Genomic DNA, 27,655 nt, shown 5'->3' with positions numbered 1-27,655 from the left:
AGACTAGTAACACAAAAAATAGTTTTCTTTCCCCTGATGGCTACTTTTTATTATTTGTGAGATGAAAAGCTAAATTAAACCTGACGAAACGAGAGAGGGGGAGAGAGAGGGAGAAATAGAGAGAGAGAGAGAGAGAAAGAGGGAGGACTGGATTGATTTACTCCCTGTATTGGTAAATATGAGCACGTGATCTATGTAACCAATCCCTGTAGATGCAGGCCAGCCAAAAAAAAAAATACTATGATTGTTCATAGAGGGAAGCTTCCCGTAACAGTGCGACCCTTATTATATGAGTAGGAAGAGATCAAAAATGTCTACCAGTGGCCCTCTCAGTAACTGTTATGTGGACGCTATCATGGGCCAAGACTCGGAGGACGTTTACGGCGCTCGCTACATTCAGGCTCCACACATGGTGACCCCGAGGCCGTCAAGTGTCGGGGACAACGCAGACTTTGCCTCTTGTAATTTTGCACCTAAATCCGCCGTTTTCTCTTCGTCGTGGTCCTCCGTGCACCCGCAGGGGATTTATCATCCGTACGTGCACCACCACCACCACCACCACCAGTCCCATCTCCCCTCCGCGGACGGCAGATATGTGGGCGTCCGCTCCTGGATGGAGCCCATCTCCAACCACGTTTCCTTTGCTGGGCTCCACACCAGCGGACGCTCGTACGGGACAAAACCGGAGGTGTTGCCGCTGAAAGACGCCGAGTGCGACGCGCTGGAGGCAGAGAGCCGGCCGCTGTCCGCGGGCTTCGTGTGCGCGGCGGCAGCTTGTCCGGACAGGGCGAGGAAGGAGCACGGTGCAAGTGAGCTTCCGAGTCACGACGAGCACAAAGAGGAGAAACAACAACAACTTGACCCAAGTGAGTAAAGCCGGTTCTGATTTACAACCTTACAACTGTATGACCAGGGAGTGTAAAACTGCAGCTTTTACTAACCTATAAAAGTGTCTGCTGCTATACCGCAGCTCAGGAAGGGGAATACCCGCCTAACAGAGGCTACCACAGAGGAGCCCAGAGCTTTTAATGTCGCAAGACGCCAAATACAGGCAGGCTGCTCCTTATTGATGAGATTTGAGAGTTTATGTACATTCTTTCTGTCATATGAAGGTAATTGGGTTCCCCCCTCCCCACCCAACACACACACACACAGACACACACACATACGCACACTAGTATACATGTGAACACATAAATCCCATTTCTATTTCTCCTCTCTTCCCAGATAACCCAGCAGCAAACTGGATTCACGCGCGCTCGACCAGAAAGAAGAGGTGCCCTTATACAAAATATCAGACTTTAGAGCTGGAGAAGGAGTTCCTCTACAATATGTATCTGACCAGGGATCGGCGCTACGAGGTGGCCCGCATACTCAGTTTGACCGAGAGACAAGTGAAGATCTGGTTCCAGAACAGGAGAATGAAAATGAAGAAACAAAACCGAGAGAGGAGCGGCAAAGAGCACATTTGAACTAACCGCACACACGTTTCTACCAAAGGAAGCAACCTATTTTTTTGTTATTTTGTAGGAGCCCTTTCTGCCGTTTCTAGTTTTAAAGCATCCGATTTTACATTTCTATATTACTTTGTTGCCAGAATATATACAAAACGCCTTTTCTAATTCTCACCAGCACGCGCGGGGGCGTCACGGCCGTTTATCAAGAGTGTTCCACATCCCACGCAGAGGAAATACGTGAAATGCTTTTACTGAGAATTTGGATTTATTAAAAAAGAAAATCATAAATTTAAGTTTCATAAATTTCAGTTTGCTGTCTGTCAGTGCTGCACCATTATATTTTCCAACATTTCCATTTGTCAATCTCCAAAGCAAAACTAACGCTTTTCCAGGCACTTTTTTAAATGAGACTTGAGCACAATAATAATAATAATAATAAATCCTAACTCAGTTTAGTGTCTGATGATTAGAAAATTCAATTCACTTTTTCAACCCTGATTAACGTAGTTGATTTTCACTTTTTCGAGCGGCGTCATTAGTAAACAGAAGAACATTATACCAAAAATAAAGTATTTACAATTAGGTGAGGTGTTGCAGCGGAGTTCCAATTTATTGTCTAACATGTACGCATAATTACTTTAAAGCAGGAAGAGACGCGCTCCAATAAAGCAATAGAAATGGCTAGACGTCTGGTTTAAATGACTTTATGGTGCTGGTCAGTCATTACGCTGCTCCTTGAAAGCCTCCCTTTTCTTGGTCGAATGTGGACACTTTCGTGTCTGCGGGATGGATTGTTTTAAAGGAAATCACGCACGTCTGGATGGCCATGTTGCCAATTACACTGGCTACTGATGGGGAAAATCTTAAATTCGACCCATTCTGCTCGCTATCCATGTGTGTTTTTACAGTTAATTGTGCCCTAAGAAACCTCAAAGAAAGCCGTGGCAGAATTATTATCTTTATATCAGTAAATATGTCTCACGTATTGGTTAAATCATGATGTTTACGAGTAGTCTAAGTAAAATCAATGGTTTTGCAGGGACTCATTTTCTTTCTGCTCCAGTTGGAAGAAGCAGCGTGTGTGTGCGCTAGGGGGCGATATTGTCCTTTTATGTTCCTATTTTTCCCAGTTTTATTGAGACAGTGAAATGTAAACAACTGGGGTTATGCGTCGTGCATTTGAGGGGTAATCGATTTCAGATCGGGCTTAATGCAATAAAACGCTGTATATGCATTTTCTGTATAGCATCAGGTTGTAATTCTTGACGTCTCAGGACCGTTACAGAGTTTATTTTCATAGTATCCAATATAGGGACCTAATGCGATTTTCCGTTCTTAATCGAAGCGTTCTTTGAAAATGTAATACTGGATTTTTACGGTGCGATCACACAAGACAATTAGTTCATGTTTGCTATTTTTCTACAATAAAACAAAACCAAATAATGGAAACCAAAGGGAAAAAAACTAAAAGTCTAGTTCTAAAGACAAAATAGTATATCCACGTAAAATGATGGAACTATTGTTGTGAATCTAAAATTCAAATTAATGTAGATTATTAGAAATATGACAGTTTGCTTTGTGCCTCTTTTATTTTTGCTGAAACCTTACATCCAGAGTTCATTTCAAACATTACGAGTCACAAATATATTTCCAACTTATAATGATTCATTCTTTGTATTAAAAAGATAAAATTGTACAAAAGTCAAGAGTAAATTGCGACCCAAAAACCGTTTTTTGTCTCTAGTAAAAGGTGAGTTTTCCTGTTCTAATAGAATGACAGAAGGCCCACGGGGTTTTAACACCACAATTAAAGGTAATGTGGAATTCTCGTTGCTGGTTGTTTAAACTATCAGAACACTTCTAATCTACGGAAATTCAGAGTTTAATATTCAGAATCACGTTGAATCTATTTTCAAAAATCTAAACTGATCAATTTCGCCTTGATTCAGACATAAGATTGAAAAATAAGCTTACGCCATTGGGGATAAAATACACCTCTTTGACTGATTACACACACTTTTATTGGACCGAACGTTTCCTTTGACAAATATAACAAAGTATTTAGGTAAAGGAATTCATTTCATTGGGTCAGTTTGTATGTAACTTGAGTCCAGAGTCATGTGTCTTCTGTTACACGCATCTATAGTCTCAAAATATTAAAATCACTCTCTCTTTCTATTTATTTATCTCTATCTGTGTGTGTGTGTGTGTGTGTGTGTGTGTGTGTGTGTGTGTGTGTGTGTGTGTGTGTGTGTTCGTGTGTAAAACCATATTTCAATTAGGACTTTCGTCAGGCCTAATCCAGCCCTCAGATCCTTCCTTGTGAATCTGTAACGCTTGTCCACATTTCCAGTTTCACAAACCGTCAACACACGTCACCGTCTATGATGCAATTTGTCAAGGGGAGCCGAGACGACGTCAAGCGTGACGTTTCATCTGGAAGAACTGAGGCTTTGTGTGTCAGACGCTGTTTGGTCAGCTAATGTGTTTTCTATTTTTTACACGCGATTACGTGAACGTGTTCTGAATGAAATCATTGAAATGAAGTCTGCTAAAATGATGAGCGTAAGGCAACATTCACATGCTTCATTTACAGGTTTTGCTTTTGATGGGTTGGAATGCATGGGTTGGATTCTTTGACTGAAACCAAAGCATCTAAGTTGAGAACTAAGAAGTGAAAACAAAAAGCAGCACAATGATATAGATACAGAACTAAACATACACGATGGAAATCCCTGTAGTCTGTCTGCAGGCGGAAATTACATCAGGTTCAGCGAGACGAAATTCAACCCTGGTCATGTTGGATGCATGCCAGAGACAGTATACTCCACTGTATAGTCAAAGTTTGTGTGTGCGTCTGTGTCTGTGTGTGTGTGTGGGGGGGGGGGGGGGGGGTGGGGGGGGTATGAACTTGTACGTATATGAACTTGTTAGTCGCGTAAAATTGTAATGATTAAGAGAATCCACCTTATTTATTGGCTGCCACCTTATTTGTTCAACCACAATTCGTCAGTTACGAAGTACTGAAAGTGTCTCTATCTCGCTGCAGAGCCACGTGCAGGCCTTTAGAGTCTGTCTCAAGGTGCAGTAGTGAGAAACGGGCACTCTTTCATTCTCTTCTCCTCTACTGTGTCAGCACTTTCAACATTGAACAGAATGAATACAAATGAAAACGGGCTTCGTCCCTAAACAACAAAGATTTTTCAATGGCACATTTTATATATATCGTTTAAGTCTTTTTAAATTCTATTCTCAAAAACAACAACAATTATTTCATTCGACGCCAAATTGAAATCAGTTTATGGCTTATATGCGCTTCAAATTTTAAAGAAAACGGTCCAATCTCTCAAACATTTTTGCGATAGAGAGAACAGGAGAGGAAACAGCCTCTTGTTTTTCTCCTCATGACATGGAGAGGGTTGTTATCATGCGCAGAGAATTGCTGCAGTCCAAATTCTTTTTTTCTTTTTTTTTTTTTGTGTGGGGGTAAAATTTACAACTTAGTAATAAACCTTTTTTATGTGCCTCCATCGCCTGTCATTGGATGCCACTGGTCATGTGTGAGAGGGAAGCGTCTTCATGGCTCTTTTCCTGATTTCCCAGGCGACTTTTCTCCCGCCGCACTCTCTGTCCATGGCGTTCAAACCGTTGCGCCACCGTCAGCGTTTCTAAATTGGTCTCCGTCTCGTCACCAGCGCGTATTTTGCCACGAATTCTCCGGGATGTCACGTTTGCACGCGTCGGTTCTCTTCAGCTGTGTTAAAAACATGTCCCTCAGAGGTAACCCTGCGAGGAAAATCATGGATTACCTCACCTTTGAAGGTAAGCTTCCATGCGTTTGGGCAGTTTATTCATCATTGCGGGTCTTCCGGTGCAGTTTGACAGCTCCTTCATTAGTCACGTAAATTAGCAGCAGGATGATGACTGTCGGGTAACTTCACGTGTTGCTGAATGTTTTCCAACAGAAACTCTAGTTTTAGATCTATTTGGCGCACAGAAAAATGTGCATGTAATCAACAGAATCCTGTTGAGAATTGGCCTTGAATGTGTTGCGCTATAGCTTATATTAAATAAAAACAAAGGAATTCAGAAAGAATCCACCTCATTATTAAAGCGTGCATTGTCCCTTTTTTCAAGCATATCCCTTATAACATTACACTGTCGGCACCTGCAGTAATTTCGCTGTTAATGAAACAAAAAGAGGCGTGTATTAAAATAATCAAACAAATTTCGTTCTGCTGATAAAATAGGTTATCACATGCCTCATGTGGCGCTAAATAATGTTTGTTTAAGTAACAGAAATAGTGATTTACTCTGCCAAAGGTGGAACCACAGTATTTACACCATATTGCTTGTTAAACTCTAGCCAACACATAACAAATCTGTATGACTATATTGCAAATTTGGTGGAGAAGCTCCGTTTTTATAGCTGCTTTCAGCTGCCTGAGATGGGGCCAACTGAACAAAGACAGTATTTCACTGTGGCCTGACAGGCAGCTGCGAAGGTATTTACAGCCTTACTGCAATGCGGCAAAATGGACCCTGAAAGACAGAGGCCAAAACAGAGGCCTGCATGGGAAAATCAGCAAGGTCTGACGTAGCGTGGGATAACCTGAGGTTGTTTTTTTCAATTCATAGTTTTTTAATTTGGCATATTTTTTAGATCTTTAGAGGCTACATAACATCTGCAAAACAAACCACCTCCTTACACATATTTTCAAAAATAGATATATTTTCCTCATTAAAGACCATTTCAAATTTTGTATTTGAAAGCGACGTTTGACATTCATGCAGCCATTTGAACCGAACTGTTTGAACATTTCCATCCATCTCCAAGCGTGGATTTGATTAAACATGACTTTGTTCAGATATTGATTACGTGTTTTATTTTTTTTTCCTCTGTGAAGAAATATGATGGTATTGAAGCAACCAGCAGACGGCGGTGTTGCCCAACACTCAGCCTCTCTGTTCCATGCGTTATCTGTGACGGCGGGGTTTCACCGCACCTCGATTGGCCGAGACCCTTTGTCACGTGGTCCGGGTAGCTTTTGAATTGACCTTGAAGGAGTGTAAATATAGGAGGTGTTTACTTGTTTCTGTTGAGGTTTTTTTGAAAAAAATTTATCACTCAACCAAGTGGATCACTGGCATTAACATTTTTCCGGCAATGATCATTTTGTAATGTTTGCGCCATGATTCAGCTGGATGGTTGAATGCTTATAATGGTTGAATGCTTATAATGGTTGAATGTTTATAATGGTTGAATGCTTATAATGGTTGAATGATTATATTTTCAACTTGATGGTTCTCAGGGGAAAAACTTTCAGGAGTTACTTATTTTTTTAAATTTGACAATCCTCTGAACATTCTTCATACCTGCCCCAGAGAGACACCATCTGCAGTCACCACGTGAGGGAAGGGGCGGGGCTAAAGTGCTGTCCGCCCCGGGATTGGCCAGGATGAATGAATGACACCAGTCTTATTTTGTCAGGTTCACAGGGAAGGAATTCAACTCCAACAAACTTCACAAGTTATATTTATCATGTTTGAATTTCCTGTGAACATTTTAGGGTAAAATCGCGAGAGAAAAAGTTTGAGCGTATCATTTATGGCTGGTAACGTAGGCACATAAAGAAAAAGCAGAGCTGAAATTAACTGTTACTATTCAATCACAGAGCTCCCGACTAGTTTTTAGAGGATATGAACCTGCCTGAAAACTCACAGCTTACTCATCTTCAGTCCCTCTCCACACGTGAACATCACTGTAATCGGCGTTATTGAGTAAGTGCAACTTTGCGGATTATTTATGAGCTTCCGCGGTGTTGTGAGTGGCTGCGAGGAAACACGTGACGCCATTAAAGTTTGTTTTATGGCCCGGGAGTTGACAAGCCCAAAAAATAATTCTCATTGTGTATTAGTAAGAGCGTCCAGATGGGTTGGAATGGAGTTGGAATTGGCAGAGAGCTGGACGAGCGTGGACGCGTTTGCTTCAACGTGCGCCATGTGTTGCGGTCCCTGCGGTAAGCCTTGTTTTATCATTATGCTCGTGGTATGGGCGTGTGATGTCACACACCTAATGCACCGTCTATACTGTTTCCTGCCTCTAAACGCCGCCACAGTGTTCAGGACAAACAGAGATGGTTGCATGATGCGCCGCTGCGCGCAGGCAATGTTTAATTTGGCTGCTCGATCTTTGGGTTGAGTGGGATTTATTTTTGTGCATTTGTTTTAAGTTGCTGCTGTTACCGAGTTTGGGGTATTTTTTTTTATTTACTGTGATAGGGAAGGCATTTTAGCAGCTCATTTCGATGAAATATCAATTTCAACTTGCGTGTGGAGGTTGTGTGGGTGTCTCATTTATCATGTAGCTAGTGCACCGAGTGGAGCTTCTGTTAGACTCAATATGGGATTTATTGAAAGATTGAGGAGTTTTACTCTTTTTGGTTATTGTTGTGTTACGTAGTATTTCAATGCTTTCTTGACTGGGTTAACATGCTTTAAATCTTCCCTAATTTATAATTTACATCGTTACAAACCAAGTCTTTAAAGTCCAATATTATGGACTTTAAAATATTTTTTTCGTCACCATTTCTTACATTCGATCATGTTAAGATGTATGAAATACGTCTGTGTTTGTTGTATTTGTCTAAATGGTTTTACTTGTGTTTTTCCACGCATAAACGCGTGACTGTGATTTTAAAACATCGCCTTGCTGAAGTGTCTGGCCTTTGGTTCAACGCAAGCTGCCAGGAACCGCTGACTTTATCATTCTTTTGTTGAGAATCTGGGCTTTGACCCGTCTGAAGGACGAGCAGGAGAAGGTGAAAGACAGGTCAGGCTGTCTAGCAAATATGGAAAAGCGTCCCACAATTGCAACCAAAGATAAAGACGCAATCGTTTCAGAATCAACCCATGAATAAAATAAAACTGCTACACTTTGCTCCCTGTATATTTTGCATATAAAACACAGTTTGCTTCACAGTTTAATGTGGTTGCCTCTTTTATCCTAAATTTCAACTTGAAAATACACATGGAGGCCAAGTCTCAAGGCCTGTGTTCAGAAAACGACTTCATAACTTCATAACATCTAATAAATTATTAAAATTATTAAAACACTTTAATCACTTTATTTCAGTCCTCATTTAATCTTCTCAAGAACTGTGTATAAAATTTTAATATACGTATTCTTTCTTCTCTGGCATCTCCTGACTAAATATGTTAACATAAATTCTCTTCACATATTGATTTCTGCTTTAACATTCAAAAACAAACAAACAAACAAAAGAGAGAAAAAAACAACACATACACTGACTTGGAGGGGGGATTGATTTAAAGTAAATTGTTTTGAGGCAGCTGCCTCAGTCGATGGCTCCGAAAAAAGTTTTTTTTATTCCTTTAAATTGTTGCAATTGTTTGTGGTGAGGTTGTAAATGACACAGTTTGACCTTGGTGGCCTCTGTTTCTCTGTTACCTATAGTTCTGTTACCTATAGTTCTTTCAACAAATGTATAACTCTGACTGTCAGGTTGCAACTTGCAACACATGCTCGTATTTTTGCATGTGACCATGTGATAAAGATCACCCAGTACGCTCCAGAAAATCCTCAACTGACCCCTATTTTTCGTTGGGTCAGTGGCTGTTGGAACAGACAGGCGTGCTCTGCAGATGAAACCTCGTGATTTACAGCTTTCTGAAGGGAAAAACACTGAGTTACATGAGTTACACAAACCAGTGTTCTCCTGGAGAGGCTCAGATCAAACTGGTGTAAAAATGCTGCAGGAAAACATTTCAGTGGGAAACGGTGATCAGACCCATGTTCTTCAGTCATTAAGCATACTTTTATTTGTTATTTCCTCTTATCTGCTGTGTTCAAGAGGTGATGGGGCTTCGGATCAGAGTTTGCCACTTGCCGTCGTCTATATATACCCTGTAGAACCGAATTTGTGTGATGGCGTCAAAGTCACAGATTCGATTCTAGGGGAGTATATGGGCGATGAAAAATCTTCGATTCTGTTGATTTATTGCCATCTGATCTGCTGTCAGATGCACCACAGCTGCTTTGTGAGAGTGGCTATAAATCTGACAGCAGCAGATACGCTAGGAGGACCTCCAGGAATATGCTAAAACTCTAAAAAATGAACTTTTTTTTTTTTTTAAAAAGTGAACTTTATCCCTGCATTTTAGCTGCTGCTCCAGCATTAAACAGTCCAGATTCTGTCCACGAAACCAACCCACAACACTCCGCAGCTGTAGCTTCGCCCTCCTGTGAGTCGTTTGTGTCTCTACATTATTGATTCCCAGAGGCAACTGCTGCTGGCCAATAGGCTCTAGAGAGAGTTCTTTTTTTTTTTTTCCTCCAAAGGGAGGGCAGCAGATGAAGTGATGAGATTCGTGTAACTTTTGGATGACCCCTCTTTGACAAAGACAGTCTTCATCAATTGTCCTCAGTCTTTCTTCACTGCTTTTATGCCATGGGGGCTTTTGTTGGTTTCTCTGTTGAACACCATACCTTCAGGTTAACTTTAAAACGGATCCAATTTTAAATCTGATCAGTTAAAACAATGTGTGTGCACTCATGTCACATAATGGCTTGTTTATTTACATAGAAATCTTTGAGTACAACATAGAGCACCTAATTATCCTACATTTTCAGTTTTGAATTTTTATTATCTAAATCTGCACACAGATCTTTGGAAGCAATATTTATTTGCATTTCTTCATCGGAGTCTAAATGAGGGTTATCCTAATCTAGCTGGAAATTGTCCTTAGTTGTATGTTTACCCGTTTATGAGCACGCATCACCTCCATTGGCCGATCTGGTCACATGGTTCGCTAACTTTATTCAGTTGACACCAAGTAGGAGGGCTTTATGGAGGGAGGAAAAAAGACAACTCGAGAAAAATTAGTATTTTCTACCTTCAGAAATTAATGGCCATGAGTTCGTATATGGTGAACTCTAAATATGTGGATCCAAAATTTCCTCCCTGCGAGGAATATTCACAAAACAACTATATACCTGAACAGGGCTCCGACTACTACAGCTCATCGCAGGACACAGACTTTCAGCATCCAGGGATCTACCCACGGTCAAACTACACGGAGCAGCCCTTCGGCTGCACCGCCGTGCAGGAACCAACGGTGCCACGGGGTCATGTGCACGACAAGTCCGGCCAACCGAGCCCGTTTAACGCACAGACTGAGTCAGGGGCGCCGGTCCTAGTGGCCGGACCCCGGACTTGTGGACAGCAGCAAAACACAAAGAGCCAAAACGGGACACAAGCTAAACAGCCTGCAGTAGTTTACCCCTGGATGAAGAAAGTCCACGTAACTACCGGTAAGACACCACCTCTTTCTCTTGTGGATGAAATGTGACTTTAGATTTGATTCAGAGTCATATTTATGAGAGTCTGTGAAAGGCCTCTCCAATTACACAACTCATAAATTTTTATAACTCAGGAAATAGGCTGCTGTAGGTGAACGCACTAAAGCTGCTGAAAACACAAACTGCTGGCGTGTCCTCGTGCTAAAAGTAAAGCAAAAGTGCTTAAATTCTCTCATTATACCCCAGTCTCGCTTCCATGTGAGTTCAAAGTTTGAGCGCCCCGGGTAAAAAGACCTTGCGTGCATTTGGTCATGCTTCGTTGGCCATATTTGCTGATTTTATGACTGTTTTTTGCCTCCCCCAGTGAACCCGGACTATACCGGATCCGAGCCCAAACGGTCCAGGACAGCGTACACTCGTCAGCAGGTTCTGGAGCTTGAGAAGGAGTTTCATTTTAACAGGTATCTGACCAGGCGGCGGCGGATTGAGATCGCCCACACGCTTTGTCTCTCCGAGAGGCAGATCAAAATTTGGTTTCAGAACAGACGGATGAAATGGAAGAAAGACCACAAACTGCCCAACACGAAGGGCCGATCGGCACCAGCCTCCAGCCATCTGCAGAGTATCCACAAGGACCAGACTGATATCACGTCATTATAAGAGTGGAGAGCGTCCCACCTTTACGAAAGAACTGTACATAAAAAGACCGAGGTTGCATCTGCCTTTTGCATGGACTGATGTCTTTTTTAGCGTTTTTGTTTTTATTTAAAAAGTGGCCCCAGCAGTGTTGAATTACGTCATTGAGTCTTTGCTCTGAGATGCTGGGCTTCTTTCTCGTTGAAATTCCCAGAAAAAGAGGCTCAAAGACATCGAAGCTTTTTTTTTTTTTTTTTTTTTTACATTTTCGTTTTTATTTTATTTTTTATTTTTTAACGTATTTGCCCCATTGAGGACATTTGATGATTTCGTGGCTTTAAAGAGGGTTTTTTGCCGTCCTCACGTGGATACTGCTCGCGACAGGGAAGTCTTTCGTTCAAATGACACACACTCACACACACGTATACGCACGCACGCACGCACAGAGAATGTTATTTAATTTCTTCTATGGAAACTTCACGTTAAATGCACAAATAATTCTATACTTGAAAGAATCTATTTCTATAGAAATCACGTCTAAATACAACATTTTAAATGCAAAAAAGCCCAACAAATACGTAAAATCTGTGTGACTCGGATGTTTTAACTTATTTTGTACAATAAAGCTTTGAAATATTTTAGCCTAAATATTATTCCCAACAGCAAGACATTCCTCTGTTCATACTATTCAGAGTACCCTAATAAATCTCTCCTGACATCTGTGTAAACAGTGTACATTTTCAGAGGCTCTTTCGTGCCATTTGAAAATAATATGAAACATTTCTTCCTGCATGGCATCAAATTATTGTTGGTTATTCCTGGTCAGAAATGATCAAAGCCAAAATATTTAGGATATTATTGTGTATTTTTAATAAGATTATTACTTCATTATTTATTTGTCTGAAATATGCAAATTATCCTGAGCTATCGTGCAAGTTTTCCAAAAAGCAGTCGTTTAGATTATATCATTCTGAAGAAACATATCTATGTTTGAACTCTTGTGCATTATTGGCATGGCTTTTGTGCAGAGTCTTAGTCTTAGTTAAAGTGGGAAACAAAGGTTTTCATTTAGGCCAGGGGCAATACGAGTGGGGGGTTTTCACGTCACGTTTCAAGACAGATATTTCTTGTTTGATACCGTCATTGTCTTGGGACAAAAAAGCACAGAAGCTTTCTCGGTCCAAGGAGGTCTTCTTTCTGAAGTCTTCACCAGGCGAAGCTTGAAAAGGTATTTCAGCCGAAGGTCGACAAAGCAGCAGTGGCAGGTTCATCGAGGGGACACGTTTCAGCCGCAAGGACTGACCCCAGCACCCATGACCCGCCGGACGAGCAGCATTTTCTCTCCCAGGCGCTTTTGTCTTTTAGTTTGGACCTTTTTTCGGCCAAGGAAAAAAAGCCAAAGGATTCGAAACAAAACCTGAGCGTGAAGTCTCGTTACAGTGTTAGCTTATTTATATCAGCCCAGCTTCCCAGATGTTTTGTTTTCTACGTTCGTGTCCTCACGTCAATGTACTCTTTTTTTTTTTTTAATTATTTTTGTACTTGACTTTTATCTTGTATTGTGCATCCAGATGCAAAAAGTATATTGGAAATAAAGATTTCTACTATGCATATAAACGATTACAAATGGAACCGTGAAGCGGGATTTTTATTTTGCTATATTAACTTCACGCATCCGAGAAAATTCTCTTAAATATTTAACAAATTCTGAAAACACAAAGATATATAGATCAGAAAAAACATAGTTCACAGATGCATCGTTCACAAAAGGCTCACTTTTGGGACCACAGGGACCAAAACATCCACAAATGCGCCAAATGTGCGCTGCATGGGCCAGGCAGCGCCGTTCCATGCGTAAACACATCATTGTCTCCACTTAAACTATCTGAGAACAAAACTGATCCAAGACATTTTGAGAATCTTGTAGTTGTGCAACTAAAATAGAATTTATTTTTATAAGTGTTTGGCTACAGAATAAGAATAAGTAATTGTGACCAGTCTTTGTGTCTTGAAGCCTGAAAACCTAAAAAAGATTAAATATATAAATGGTATCTATTAAATACTGCATTATAGAAACCTGTTTTTTTTTTACTTCTATCCTTTTAAAAACTATATATATATTAATGAATGACTTATTATTTACTGAATATGATCTGTACCACACGGGATCTCTTAAACTCTGTGCTACAGATTCAGTTGGGATGAGAGCAAAAGCTCTCACAAGAAGCCTTTTAGTCGACCAATCAGCAATGGTTTCACTACCAGTTACGACAATATGAGCACTTGGAGGGTCCTTTGTGTCAAAATATCAAATATGTAAATAAAATGTTCGATAGAGAAAAAAATCAGAAGCTGAATCAAAGTGACGCTAGATCCACCATCCTGCCAGAAATGATCTGCACATATACTGAAGGGAGGGGAGGGGGAGGCGTGTGTGTGTGAGTGTGTGTGTGTGTGTGTGTGTGCATACGTGTGCACGCGCAAAAGTGTGCGCGCGTTATTGACATTGTGGTTTATAACTTATTATCTGTTCACATGTGCGTGTGTTTGAATATGAGCGCCTTATCAGAGCGCTGTCTCTTGCTACGGTTATCAGGTGAAATCAGTCCACACCGCGCAGTGTGTAGCCATACTGACCTACATGTCTGAACAGCAATAAATGGGAACCAAAGGCACTGCCATTTTCAATGACACTGCACCCGGTGCAGGAATACGACGTCGTCGCTCTCCATCCGGCCATATTTGATTTCCAGCTGTTTTCGCAGAAGCCTCTCCGAGCCAGACAGCCCCCCAAAGATATATTAAAGTGCGCTGTCTGCATTCAGAGATATAATACAGAGACTATACCACTCCGCTCTCTATTCTGGACCACGTGATTGTCTAAATAATTAATGCAGCACGTCCCCCTAGAAACACCGCGTCGTCATTAATCGCAAGGACTCTATCAGACTTGAAAACTGAAGAGATCCCCCAAGAAAATAATATCCGATACCAGGCGCAGGCGTAGCCCCGCAGTTTGCAACACATCCGAACCGATGGATGCTTGGGTAGGTAAATATTTCAGCATGCTTCAACGTTGCCCGAGGTGGTAAATGATAGCAAATGTCGTGATATTTGACAAATTGCTGGATTTGTTGTGCGCACTCGGTGAAGAAGGTGTGTATCTTAATTTTTTGAAGTATTTTCTAGAAATTGTAGAGTTTCTTGCTGTGTTGTTTTGCCATTTATCATGAAAGGGATTGATAGGATAAAGGGTAAAAAGTAAAGGGCAGTGACATGTATCTATGGACGCTCCCTCTAAATAAATGGTCTTTAAGAGCTGAGTGGGGCCCCTCCAGTGGGCCCATTCACTCTATATTTGGATTTATTATTTTTTATTTTAAAAGCATCATTTTTTATGGACACAATCTTAAATGTATGTATTCGTATTCTTTCCCTTGACAACTAGAAATCTTGGTTGATGCTGTGATCCAGGATTTGAAGACAGGCTAACAGTCTATTTATCTTTGCTTTTTGGTGGGGACCACGAAGGATGCTGTTTTCATTCTTAGTGGGGGATGATGTGATTTTGATTTCCAAGAAGTCGCTGAAGTTTGGGCAGGCTGACAGTTCAGCCTGCTTGTAAATCATTCTCGGTAATTCCTAAAAGGGTGCGAGGCTGTTGGGGGGCGGGCGAAAACTGTAAATCTTTCACTTTTATTGCCATCTGAACATATGCTGCGGCGCTATACGAGCCCAGCATCCCTGCTCCTTCCACGTCTTCTCCATCGCTGCACAGAATACCCACCTCTGAGGCTGCCGGCGCTTTCCACGGCTCCAAAAGCGTCCTCACACAATCCATTCTGCGCTTTTTTTACTTTCTTTTTTATGGAATGCCACCGATTCTTTCATTCATTTTTATAATGAAAACACTGCCGCAGAAACATTGTCAGTCACTCATTGAGCTCCAGCGCAGTGCGTGAGGACAGACAACAAAGAGAAGAGGATAATGTGGTTTATTTGAATACAATCAAGTCCCAGCTGCGGTGAATAAAGAACACGCCATTTATTTAATAATTCACTTCATGCAGATAAATTAAAATTGACTAGAGAAAGTAAAGGAAGAGCAATCTTAAAATAATAATACTCCGGTGTGTGTCGTGCAGCGAATCAGTAGTTATTTCAGAAAAAAATCTTATTTAAAATAAACCATAAAAATGCTCAAATGACCCAGAGCGAGCAGAAATAAATGAAAATATAATCTGGAAAATACGCGTGTGCGTGTTTAGTATGTGAGGACTCAGGGCTGGACGTTCAAACGCTGAGGTTGAGGCGCCTTTTGGCGCACCGCAGATCCACGCAGAATTAAAAGAAATGGGCAAACGCAAAACTCAGATGAGGAAATAAACGCCACCCTTTATCAAAATGGATTGGTGAGGTAAGGCTTTCCTGCAGAAGAGAGCAATCACATGAACAAATATCGTATACGGCTGTGCCTTTATTTGTAATCACAAGGCTTCCGATACACCAAATATTCCTCTGATATTATAGATCCAAATCTGCATCGCCCCGTGCTGTAATCCCTTATATTTCACTGTGTGATTGATTGCCGGAGATTTTTTTTTTTGGAATAAGGATGCCTTGTTCGCTTTTTATTGGTAGTTGAATGTGAGTCCTTCCATTCTTTCGGGAATACTGTCTCCGCTGGTATATGGAAATGTCTGAAAAACAGCAAGATCAGGTTTAGGACAGCACTGTCTGCAGACAAAGGCTGAAGGATTTATCCTCGACACTGCGTTTAAAGGAGCTGAGGCTGAGGAGGGAAAGGTGCTTTAATGACAAATTGATGCACAGGTAAGAGATTGCACAGCAGAAGGCAAACTTAAAGCACGGGTTAATGCAAAGCAGGGAAAGATATATGATTTATTCCACTCCAGGAGGCGATGCTCATTAATGTTGTTCACGCGAGGCGATATGGAGTCCATGGCTGCCTCCTCGAACGCAGACGCATTTATTTTGGGCAGGAATCGCGTTCAAATATTATCGACAGATTGAAAGCTTCGCCTTCCACTTGATTCAACGTTTGGATGAAAACCAGCTCGGAGGAAGAAGTAGGAGAGGAACTTTTTGACTCTTGGATCGTAAATCACATTAATTTGTTGTCTTATCGCCACACTGGCGTTTGCGGTGATTTATGTGGTTTCAGCTTTACGGCTTTCTTAACCTGCAACCGTATATTATCATACGTCCATTCATATTCGTTGTTTTGCCAAAGTTTTTGTATTTTTATGCGATTGTAATTCCTTGAATTTGATTGATTGCAATTTGTTTTAGTCGCCTTAACCAAATTTCTTCGCTTTTTAACTTTCTAGTTAATTTTAACTTGTTATTTTGCTGATTTGTTCTAATTGAATAGTCTAAAGTCGACTAATTTGTTTTTTTTATGTATGTATCTATAACCGATATGTTGAAGCTTTGCGCAGTAACTGATGCATTTGCATTTTTGGAGAAAGCCATTTTTAAAAATTTACACCCGCTCCTCTTTCTATAATTTTAATAAGATGAAGGAAAATTTCGCAGCATTGACCTCAACTTGGAATAATAGTTCCATTCTAAGGGCCAAACATGAGAAAGGGCCAGTGGAGATAATAACCCTCGCCACTCGAGTCCAGTCCATTGTGTGAACCAAACTTACCGTAACAGCGCGTAGGCGAATAACACTGCTGTTTGAAAAGAGGACCATGTCTGCTACTAGTAGCCCAGTGTGCTCAAAAACCACTTCAGGCGCAGATTATCGATCACTTTTCACAAATAATCCACAATGAAGGAATCTCAACTCGCCGTGATTCATTTTTCGGTCAGAATCCTCGAATACAAGCAGATAAACGGCTCTGGATCCAAACACTGAAAGAAATAGATCCGGTGGTCGAATTCTCCAAGGCTTAATTCTTTTCCTCGCCGTCGGTCCAGCAGCTCCTGTGCTTCAGTCTCCACTGAAAATGACACGATTTTAGTTGAGCGGGGTTTTTTTTTCCAACTTGAAGTCAAACTGCTCGTTGTTCATTAAACTTTGGCTTAATGCAAAATGACCTAGGGGTCAGTAAAAAAGCTTATGACTGCTAAATATTTGGCCAGGCTCTTTGTGCAAAAGTGCACATGTAAGACCTTTTTGTTCTGGAGCTTTCGGATCACAACGTTAGCAAAAAGCGTTATAGGTGGCAAATCTCGTGTCTTTAATTTAATCTGCATTAAACGGAAAAACAATAAATGATAAAACAATGTATAGAAAATAAATATTGATTTAAATTCCTTTATAATTATGATTCGATAGGCATTTTATGCTCTGTGGGAATATGGCGGCCTTATTTTTGTTTTATATTTTTCATTTCAAATATATATCGTGCAGTAGATTCCCATATTTAAAAGGGAACGTTACATAATACGACGAAACATTGTCTCTCTCTCTTCTAGGTCGAGGTGGGAGCAGAGATGAATGCGTGAGGGATATAAAACAGATTTACGCACATTTCGGTGAGTAACATTTCTTTAATGAAAGGAATGAACAGCAACAGCCAACAGCTAACAAGTTTAAAGAGTGATTCATTATTAGGCGACATATTAACGCTCACAGTGTTTCACGGGAGGTTTAAATCACCAAAACAGACATGAGGGATGACTTAACTTAACCTCTGCTTGTAATTATTTTACAGGTCCTTTCCAAAATGTCCCATTCACAGCAGCGCGCTGTAATACAGCGAAACCAGCCTATTTTTTCCACCAGAACAGCAACTTAAAAAAGGAAATCAACAATACTGGTTTAGTTCTTCTTATAGTTTCGTTTAAAAAAAAAAATCCAACAAAATCCACTTTCCGCACAAGATTCGTCATCGCCTTAACCAGAGAAAATCTTTCATCTCCACCATCTCCGTGTTCGGCTGCGGACTCGCGGCTGGCCTGCACGGGGGCATCATTTATAAACCGAGCCTCTATTTAGTCCCCGGCTCAGAAATTCTTTCCCTTGCCTTCCACCTACGCTTGGTTTTACACTTCTGAAGAGGTGCGAGTCTTCAGGGGTGTTTTGCTTTTCATTCCTCTCTGAGGCCGTTTACAACCATAACATTCGCGGTCATAAATTTTGCCGCGGTCCACACTGACAGGTGCAATTGTTATGCACGGCACAGGCTGCACCTCCTCAAACTACCAACATACAGTACAGCTCCTTTTGATGTTTCTCTTTTAGGCTTAAAGCTGACGCGCACTTTTGCCTTACATTCATACAAATTTAACTGTAAAAATCTGCTGAAATATTTCAGAATTTTCTTTTTATAAAAAAATAAAATATTAATATATTTTTTGCACGAATGTATCAATGTTTTACAATCACGCAAACCCAAAAAAACAAAAATCTAATGTAATTTTTTGCATGTGCAAGAGCTAGTAAAATATTATTTGAACATCAGACTGCCTCCCTCTTCCCTTTGCCAAAATACTCATGGGTGCTACACACTTTTAAAAAAACAAAAACAAAAAAAACAACGGAGGGTATCAATATTAAATTTCTTGCGTGCGTAACACTTGGAGCCACATGCATATGCCCCATCACGGTGGGCTATATTTCTTACAGAGGAACAATGCATGACAAGCTTTGTCGAGCCTTGTGATTTGTGAAAAGGGTATTGTGAGTATGTGAGTCAAATGCTGATTCAGCGTATTTCTGGGGGAAGGGGGGGGGGCACTCAAGCCTCCCAGAGGGTCCTTTAAGAACAAGTTAAACTTTAACTGTTTTGTGCAAGATTTGAGTGAGAGGCTGAGTTGTGTGTCACTGTTACAGGCTCCCGCGACAGATGGTAACTGGTGTAATAGCTGCTATGACACCCGGCACCAAAGGGTCTTGGATTAACGCAGAATAACAGTCTTTACTTTATTTAAACTCCATGTTCCTGCTGTAGCAGATGGACCTGATGTATTTCCGAATAAGTTGTATTTTTCTCTTATAGGTCAAGGACTGGAGCAACATTGGGAAATTCCAATCACGTGAATAAACATCCATGCATGGATAAGGTTTTACTGGTTTATTGGCTTTGAATTCACATAATGCAGAAAGCAACGTATTACGATAATTCTGGGCTGTTTGGAGGCTACACCTACCCCAAACCAGACTCTTACAACTATGCCCCCCAGTCCTACACGACAGCTAACCTCGAGAGCGACTTCCAGGGATCGGTGTGTCCCATTCAGACCCCCACTGTTAGGCCACCAGCCCTGAAAGATGCAGATCTGAATGGAGACTGCATGCGTCAAAGTAGTAATCAGAGCAATGGCAACCAGGACACCAATATTGGAGAGCAGCCAGGACCTCCACTGTCTGCGTCCTCTCCCAGTCCCAACAGTTCTTCATCCCAAAAGAAGAAGTCGCCATCCAGTAGCGCTAACAACAGTGCCACACCGGCCATCACCAAGCAGATATTCCCCTGGATGAAGGAGACCCGACAGAATGCGAAACAGAAGGGCAACAACTGTGCCTCTGCAGGTAGAGACAATGGTGAGGGACAGTGGCGAGGACAACCTGGGCCTTGTTGTGTTTATCAGATGCATTTATATCATGGCTAAGCTGATGTGATTCTTTCACAGGTGGGGAGGTGAGCGATGAGAAGAGCCCCCCTGGTCCTTCCTCCAAGCGGGTCAGAACTGCATACACCAGTGCGCAACTTGTGGAGCTGGAGAAGGAGTTTCACTTTAACCGTTATCTCTGTCGCCCCAGGAGAGTGGAGATGGCAAATCTGTTGAATCTGACTGAGCGTCAAATAAAGATTTGGTTTCAAAACAGGAGAATGAAATACAAGAAGGACCAAAAGTCTAAAGGGCTTGCACACTCTCCTCTGGGACACTCCCCGGACAGGAGCCCGCCGTTGAGTGGCCCGAATCACATTGGATACTCTGGCCAGCTCCAAAACGGTCTCGGCTATGATGCGCCCTCGCCACCATCTTTTGCCAAACCTCAGCAAAACATGTACGGTTTGGCGGCGTACACGGCGCCGTTGGGTGGCTGCATCCCGCAGCAGAAGAGGTACCTGGGCTCCGAGTACGAACACCACGGCATGCAGAGCAACGGCAGCTTTGCCAGCGCCAGTCTGCAAGACAGCCCCGTTTACGTGGGTGGGAACTTTGTTGATTCCATGCCAGCCTCGGGCCCCATGTTCAACCTCGGTCATCTCCCCCACCCCTCATCCACCAGTGTGGACTACAGCTGTGCCGCTCAGATCCCAGGAAACCACCACCATGGACCCTGTGATCCCCATCCCACATACACAGACCTCACCTCTCACCAAGCGTCTCAGGGAAGGATTCAGGAAGCACCTAAACTCACACATTTGTAATATGTGGTTGGTGTGCGTGCGTGCGTGCGTGCGTGTGTGTGTGCCAAAATTACGTTGCGCTCTTTTTATTACCTCACTAGTCTAATAACTACACTCCAAGCGAGTCACGTGTATTATTATAGTATTATTGATATTACTATTGATGCTATTGTGTAATTATTTTCTAATTCAGCTTTGTCCATTTCTCTGGAGTGTTTGAGGATTCTGGGTAGGCTGGCCTGTTTATCAGCTCTTATTTCACATTTTGTTTAAGTGCAATGCGCAGTTTTGGACTATATCAAACCATTACTTGAAGGTAAGTCTTGTAGATCACAAAATGTAGAAGCTTTTAGATGAATTTTTGTGTGTTTGTCTCATCCCTCTTGCAGCCACCCTATTTATTTATTTCTACTCTGGTGCATAATCCTTATTAGTGAATATTTATTATTTAATACCATCTATATTGCACATTATTTATCATTTGTATGCAAATATTTATGTGTTTTTGTAAGATTGGACAGATCAGTGCACTTGGAAGTGTTGGGAAAACAGGGTTTGGAAAATGACTCGCAGTGTGTTGCGGAAATTGAGAATTGCTTGTTGTAAATCTGGGACAAATGGGGCATTTTATAGTGTACAAACATCACTATATGTCCATGGTTATCTTGTATCAACCCTTAAGCAAAACGTAGACTATCGAAGTGATATATTAAACACACCAGCATGTCATTTTGTGTAGTCCATTGCTATTTTGTTTTGGTCTTCCATTGTTATCGCATTTGGTTGCCATAAATTTATCAAACCCTAATGATATTGAAATGTTATATTTTATTGTGTTTAACATTTTGTAAATAAAGTGCTCAAACTTGTAGCTTCTGTTGCATTTTGTTGACTTTTTTTTCCTTCTCAAATCCATTGTCTCTGGATATTTGGATTCTATATTGAGGATGTGTCAGCTAACAGTGCAGAGGAGGTTTATTGACCTCACAGCTCTACTGTATTGTCCAAACAGGGAGAGCCGATCAATAATTAGACACCGGAATATCTGAAACTCATCAGGCGGCTCTATGCACAGAATGCAAAGTGCATTTCGCCTGTAGAAATGGATCAGGGCTTTATAGATATTTTATTGGTTTGAGGGAAGTGAATATAAAGGCCCTTGGCATCTTCCATATGTCACATATATTATTATTGTTTTTTAACCACACGACCACGTGATCCACCCTCTCTGCTGGAACAGGAGAAGAAGCCTAAGCACTGCTCTCCTGATTGGTGCACATGAAAGCTCACACTGAAAATTAATTTATGTTATATATTTCAGTGTGTGTGTGTTTGTGTGCATGAGAGAGAGCGAGAGAGAGAGAGGGAGAGAAGGGGGGAGCAGTTCATCCTTTATTGCTCCTGGAGAGCCATTTCAAAGCTCATTAATCAAAAACTCGTCGCTTTCAGACTCCTTGCTGATCCCTCCTCCTCATGAACAAAGCATTTGCATTCCAAATACAAGTAACACATTTCAAACCGTGCAACCCAATCTTTAATGGTGTGTGTGTGTGCATGGGAAAAAATATACACCAGTGTGTTCACTTTTTCTTGGATGATACATCTTCAGTTTTATGAGCACACAGGAGTGAATGAACATCTCTGAGGAGGCAGCAACGCCTTGTATTACAGATATTTCTCTTGAATTTTAAACATGAATGGATGGATGAATGGAAATAAATAAATAAATAAATAAATAAATAAATAAATAAATAAATAAATTCCCCTGCGGTTTTCATGGAGTTTTGCCCATCTGAGCTCCTGCCAATCTACTATAAATCACCTCAGCAGACTCGGTGGATGGCGGCCATTTTAACCCTTGGTGGGCTCTGTTTCCTTCTCCCCTTGCACAGCTCTCAAACATGCAATGGGTTTGGGCATAAATTCTAACCTTTTAAACCATTGTAGGGTGCTTAACTTTGACTGAATGGATTGATTCAATACAAATGGTATATCCTATTCAATACAAATGATATAGCCTATTTATCATCCAAGAAGCTAGAATATAGCTCTCATATTATAATTATAAAGTCAAAGTTTCAGCGATACAGATATGCTTTTTTTAAATGGCCTCTTTTGAAGCACCAAATGGGGTTTCACGTTTGTCCTCTTCCCCACTCCTGAGCCTGTTCAATGCAACAAGAAATTTTAGACAAGACTTAAAAATTTTGTTTTTGAATTTTGTTTATTCAGCCAATTCCATTTCCATTTAAATATAAAGGAAAAAAGCAAATCATGTGTAAATTCCCAGCAACACAGGGTTTGTAAGAGATAAGGTAATGTTGCAGCCTCAAAGCTAATTTTCGTTTCTGATTGGATAAAAGCCGAGAAGACGACGCCCACCCAGTGGAACATACTGGTCTCATACGATAAATCCGCTCCACTGTAGTCATATTGTTATTAACAACATTAAAATTAACACCAGGAACGAAAAGGTTTTCTAAACCAGCATTTCGCTTAAAATAAACAGAAAGAAAGTCACTGCATTTATCGAGAAAGAATGAATATGACAGGAAAGAGCAGCATCGTGAAGAAGGCGTGTGCACGCCGGCATCAACAGAACATATCGCGATGATTCCACTCAGCGGCTTATCTCCATTCCAAGAGTTTCTAGCTGCAGAGTCAGGAGGGAGCCTGGGAGCAGGGAAAAGGGCTGCAGAAGAAACTCCATTGTTTTGTTCCTGAAGGCCCGCTTCAACGACCGTGCGCGGATTTTTGTCGGAACGAGACTTTCTTTTTACAGCATGTGGAAATGAGGACAAAGGATTTTCATCATTCTCTGGACACCCGATAAAAGAGGATGTGAAGTTTCAAGAAAGAGAGAAAAAAGGGATGGTTTGGCTTCATCACAACATCTATGAACTATCAAATTTAATTGATTTTCTATAATTGACAGTTTTTGTTTTGTATGTGATGTTTGATTCAAGAATTTTACTGTTTGTTTTTTGCTTAGGTTCTTAGATTCTTACATATTGTATGTATTTACAAGTGAGCTGTAATTCTGATGTGCTGTATGACAACATTAGAAAATATTATTGTCTATCAGGTAAATATGAATGTTGTTCTTATCTGAATTAGCAGTTGCCATTTTAGTTAAGAATGAAAAGATTAGAGATTAAGTTGAATATTTTAAGAGAAAATTTCACTGGATAAATTTCTCTTGTTTCACTAAATTATGCAAAGAAAAGAAATCAATTATGTTATTTATTGTATTTGACAAAAGAGAATCCATAACTGCTCCTCTACAAATAAAGAATAGAATTTATCTGCGTTCATTTTTATGCAAGCATGATTTACTTACCTCTTTACATCTAAATTACAAAACAGACAACAAAAACAAGACAATACACGTTCCTCACAAACATTATTTTGTTCCAGTACTTTCCATCTATGCAGCATGCAGACGGTTTAATGTTGTGTTAACTGACACATGCAGAGAAGACCTTTGGATTTTCTGGCCTCTGCACTCATGCAGGGTGGGAGGAGCCAGAGTCATGTGAACACATTGGCCTTGTTTACTACATTTGCACAATTTAGTCCAACAGTCTTTCTAAATGCAGCGCGACGTAAAAGCCAGATTTGTTGTAAAGGTCCTATTTGACCATTATAAAAGATATAAAATGGTCAAATAAACAATTTGGAGATTAGAGGATTGATGCATGCACAACTGGACCTTTCTTAATGAATGATGAAGCCTGTTTTCCACTGATGTGGCGTTGCTTATTCATGACACTGACTGTGGGAACCAGAGCTGGGGCTGAAGAACCTCCCTGCATTTGCACACACATGTTGCAGGAAAGTGATGTGAGTGGATTTATGGCAGCTCTTGTGTGTTAGAGATATTGATATAATTGTAAGTATAACAAATGACCCACTCCTGCAGGTATGATTTAAGGGGCTTGGCCAAAAGGGCACTTCTCCTCATCACTGATGTGAGGAAAACTGAAATAACTCATATATTACCCCAACCTAAACTTCAATGCTCTGGTAGGCTTTATCAAAAAAAAGGAAAAAAAAGAAGCATTAGTGTCTTTGCCTTTTTTGAAAGCCCATATGGATTTCCTTCATGGCATTTTCTGTATGAAATTATGAGTGAATAAATTGTATCTTCATTTATCTTCGAAAAAACCCTTCTGTGCTGACTGCGATACTCAGCTCTCAGCGCTTTACATAATTATATTAGTCTTCTGCTACACCACGAAATTGATTACCTCAGAAAATGAACCTGGCTTTGCTATAAATTACACCTATGGATCATAAGAAATGTGTTATTTTGTTTAAAATAGTAGCTAATATAATTAGAGCTCTAATTCATGGCAAGCTACAAGTGTGCCTATTACAGTAACAGGGTTTGGAATTTAAACCGTCTGCTGAATAAAAATGATCCTGTGTGGTTTTCATTTGTAATCCCAGACACATTATTTCAGTAAAATAGTCTGAGACTTTTAGATATGAGAGATGGATTGTTGAGTGAATAAATATATTCATGGGGTTCAATATGAAAGTTAAACCACTCAGGCACAGAGGGAAGTTTGCCCGTCACTATCGGTTGCAACTTTGCCTGCAGATGATATCAGCACGTGAATGACAGATTCTACGTATTTGGGTTGTAAAGCAGATCTGTATCAGAGTCTCTGCAAGATGGTTTCTGTGGACGGATGGACAGAATGATGCATGTGCTAAGTGGAAGCAAACACTCACATCTCTGCGCGGGAGAGATCTGAAATTTTCAGACGGTAATGTGTCACACCTTCGACAGAGGTGGATGCTGAATATTTACAGATGTTGCGCACGTAGTGCCGCGGCAAATATAGCATTTACATCAGATGAAGATCAGTTTTATCTCTAAATCTTTTTCCTACAAATAATTGTCCACAAATGTGTGCGTGCCAACATGTAATATTTGTGCTGAACCTGAAGTAAACTGAGCAGGTGGAGCTTTATTCTGAGTCCAAAAGTTATACCCTGGTGTCTTATTAGAACATGAACCCTGCATTCTGAAATGACTCAAAAAAAAGCTCATGCTTCGTACAGCTATTGTTCTCCTTCCCCACAAGCCTCTGCATTTCAATCTAAAGTCCAGGAGCCCAGCGGTACTCTGCAGGTTTAAGTAATTCTGCACCATTGAGAAAGACATTTGATTTCATTTGCAGAGTGTCTTGCAGCGGGTGGAAGTGAGGCCACCTTTGGCTGCAGGAGGAGTGAAGCGGCACGCATATCTAGTGTTGGGAGACACAAAATTGACAATGCATTTATCTTTGAATAATGTAAATGTCCTGAGAATATGGTGGCACTGGTCCTGGAGTGTCCACCGAGGGCGCTGAGCTGTCAGACGCAGAGTTCTCTGGCCCTGCTGCAGCATAATTTGGCCCCCGGCTTCCCTGGAGCATCCCACTGCTCTGCTTCACTCCGCCTCAGGCACGCTTTCTTGCTCCGGCACAATGCACCAGCTCCCCTCTTAATTTACAATCCAGAAGGAGAATCAGAGAAGGCTGACAAGAGCAATCTTATCCGCTCTCCCTCTTGAAGCACAATATATCAGTTAAAGGTGACGTGATATTTCCACCTTTCCCCTGTCTTAATGTTATAGACACAAACTTGGTTATCAAACTTTATTAAGTATAAAACACCCATTTTTGTGTGACTAACGTATTATGTGAGCACCTGGCTTAACTTGAGCGGTTCCCTGGATGCCGGGAGATATCGCATCCCAGAAATGTGCAGCACACGTTGTTTAAAATGGATGGTTCCTGGCAGACTGACAGTGCTGTTCAGTGAGGCAAAGTGCCAGTAAATTGTTTGTCTTCTGCAGCGCTGTCGTATAATTCTTTTGGGAACAAATGGCATTGTGTTTGCCAAAGGGAATAATGATAGATGGGCTAAAATCAAACTGGAGGATTTCGAAATGCACTCCGACCATCACAAATAATTTAAATACATTTGTGTTCCTCGTCATCGATGCTAGCCATGGTTTTTTAGGTTGTTTTTTTTTTTGCCTCTTTTCCTGATAGAATCGTAAATTTTGAAGGAATGGTCATATTTATTTTCATGAAAAGTCAGTAATATATTTCAACTCAAATGTAGCCTGTTGTCTGGCTACTGTGTCCACTTCTGTGCTCTATAAACAGGCAGCCACAGGAGCATCTGTTTTCTGCACAGGCACATCCATTTTCCCCACCAGACCCTGCTTTTCGCTGGATTTACAAGTCTTTCTTGCACAGGTTAAATACCAGCACATTTTCACAGCTCTGTAATTGGATGCAAATGATCCTCATGTGCAGGCTAGGCTGCATTTCTGATGCGGAGCCATTTAAACGCCCTCCTCTGCATCTCTATTGTTGCGGTTGCTGCAGTTCTGCAGGATGTGAGCAGCAAAAGGCGAACAGGGCTGTCAGTGAAGTGTGATGTGTTGCAAGCCCAGCCTTGCCAACTGTGAGGCACTGAGGTGTGACCACAGAGATGCCTAACATCTCCAGTTGCCTCAGGGCCAGACAGTCAATTACACAACACTGCCTACCCCGAACAATGTCATTTGCTCAATAATAGACCAAAGACAAAGAGGAAACTCATCTTGGAACAGTTTGTGCCTACAGTAAGGCCACACATTCAAGCAGCTGTGACCCTGATGCCTAGAAAAGAAGTGCATATGTGGAACATTTAAAAGGTCAAAGGCTATTTAAATTCATCGGTGACTCTGAACACCAGTGCCTAAAGAGCAGCTTTCCACAAGCATTCCTAAAAAAAAACCAATGGAACATCCTAAGCACAGAAAATCCCCATCTGTAGCAGTGAGCATCCATTTTCTGATAAATGCTTGATCCAGGGTGGATTTTGAAGGATCTTGGCAATACACACTTTACAGTTAA

At 41.1% G+C, this 27,655-nt stretch overlaps 3 protein-coding genes and 1 non-coding gene across 5 annotated transcripts; all 4 read left to right on the top strand.

The window, feature by feature from the left end:
• Positions 1-139: 139 nt before the first annotated feature.
• hoxd9a (homeobox D9a) lies at positions 140-3,286 on the top strand. Its single transcript, XM_003961829.3, has 2 exons — positions 140-866; positions 1,228-3,286. Exons 1-2 carry the CDS (start codon positions 290-292, stop codon positions 1,470-1,472), a joined length of 822 nt encoding a protein of 273 aa, XP_003961878.1. The 5' UTR covers positions 140-289; the 3' UTR covers positions 1,473-3,286.
• Positions 3,287-9,375: 6,089 nt separating this feature from the next.
• mir10b-1 (microRNA mir-10b-1) lies at positions 9,376-9,445 on the top strand. Its single transcript, NR_105311.1, has one exon. It is a non-coding gene; the product is annotated as a microRNA mir-10b-1 (primary transcript).
• A 4-nt stretch (positions 9,446-9,449) lies between these two features.
• On the top strand, positions 9,450-13,046 carry hoxd4a (homeobox D4a). The gene is made up of 2 exons (XM_011609482.2): positions 9,450-10,791; positions 11,144-13,046. Exons 1-2 carry the CDS (start codon positions 10,386-10,388, stop codon positions 11,437-11,439), a joined length of 702 nt encoding a protein of 233 aa, XP_011607784.1. The 5' UTR covers positions 9,450-10,385; the 3' UTR covers positions 11,440-13,046.
• A 1,544-nt stretch (positions 13,047-14,590) lies between these two features.
• On the top strand, positions 14,591-21,621 carry hoxd3a (homeobox D3a). Of its 2 annotated transcripts, none has more exons than XM_029846105.1 (4): positions 14,591-16,505; positions 17,866-17,925; positions 19,392-19,924; positions 20,026-21,621. In XM_029846105.1, exons 3-4 carry the CDS (start codon positions 19,489-19,491, stop codon positions 20,769-20,771), a joined length of 1,182 nt encoding a protein of 393 aa, XP_029701965.1. In that variant the 5' UTR covers positions 14,591-16,505; positions 17,866-17,925; positions 19,392-19,488; the 3' UTR covers positions 20,772-21,621. The 2 variants fall into 2 exon arrangements, with proteins under 2 accessions (XP_029701965.1, XP_029701962.1); XM_029846102.1 differs by having other exon boundaries at positions 19,392-19,936.
• Positions 21,622-27,655: the final 6,034 nt, after the last annotated feature.

This window comes from Takifugu rubripes, chromosome 1 (genome assembly GCF_901000725.2).
Source record: "Takifugu rubripes chromosome 1, fTakRub1.2, whole genome shotgun sequence".
In the NCBI taxonomy this organism is placed as follows: Eukaryota; Metazoa; Chordata; class Actinopteri; order Tetraodontiformes; family Tetraodontidae; genus Takifugu; species Takifugu rubripes.
This window is presented reverse-complemented; position numbering and strand designations above follow the sequence as displayed.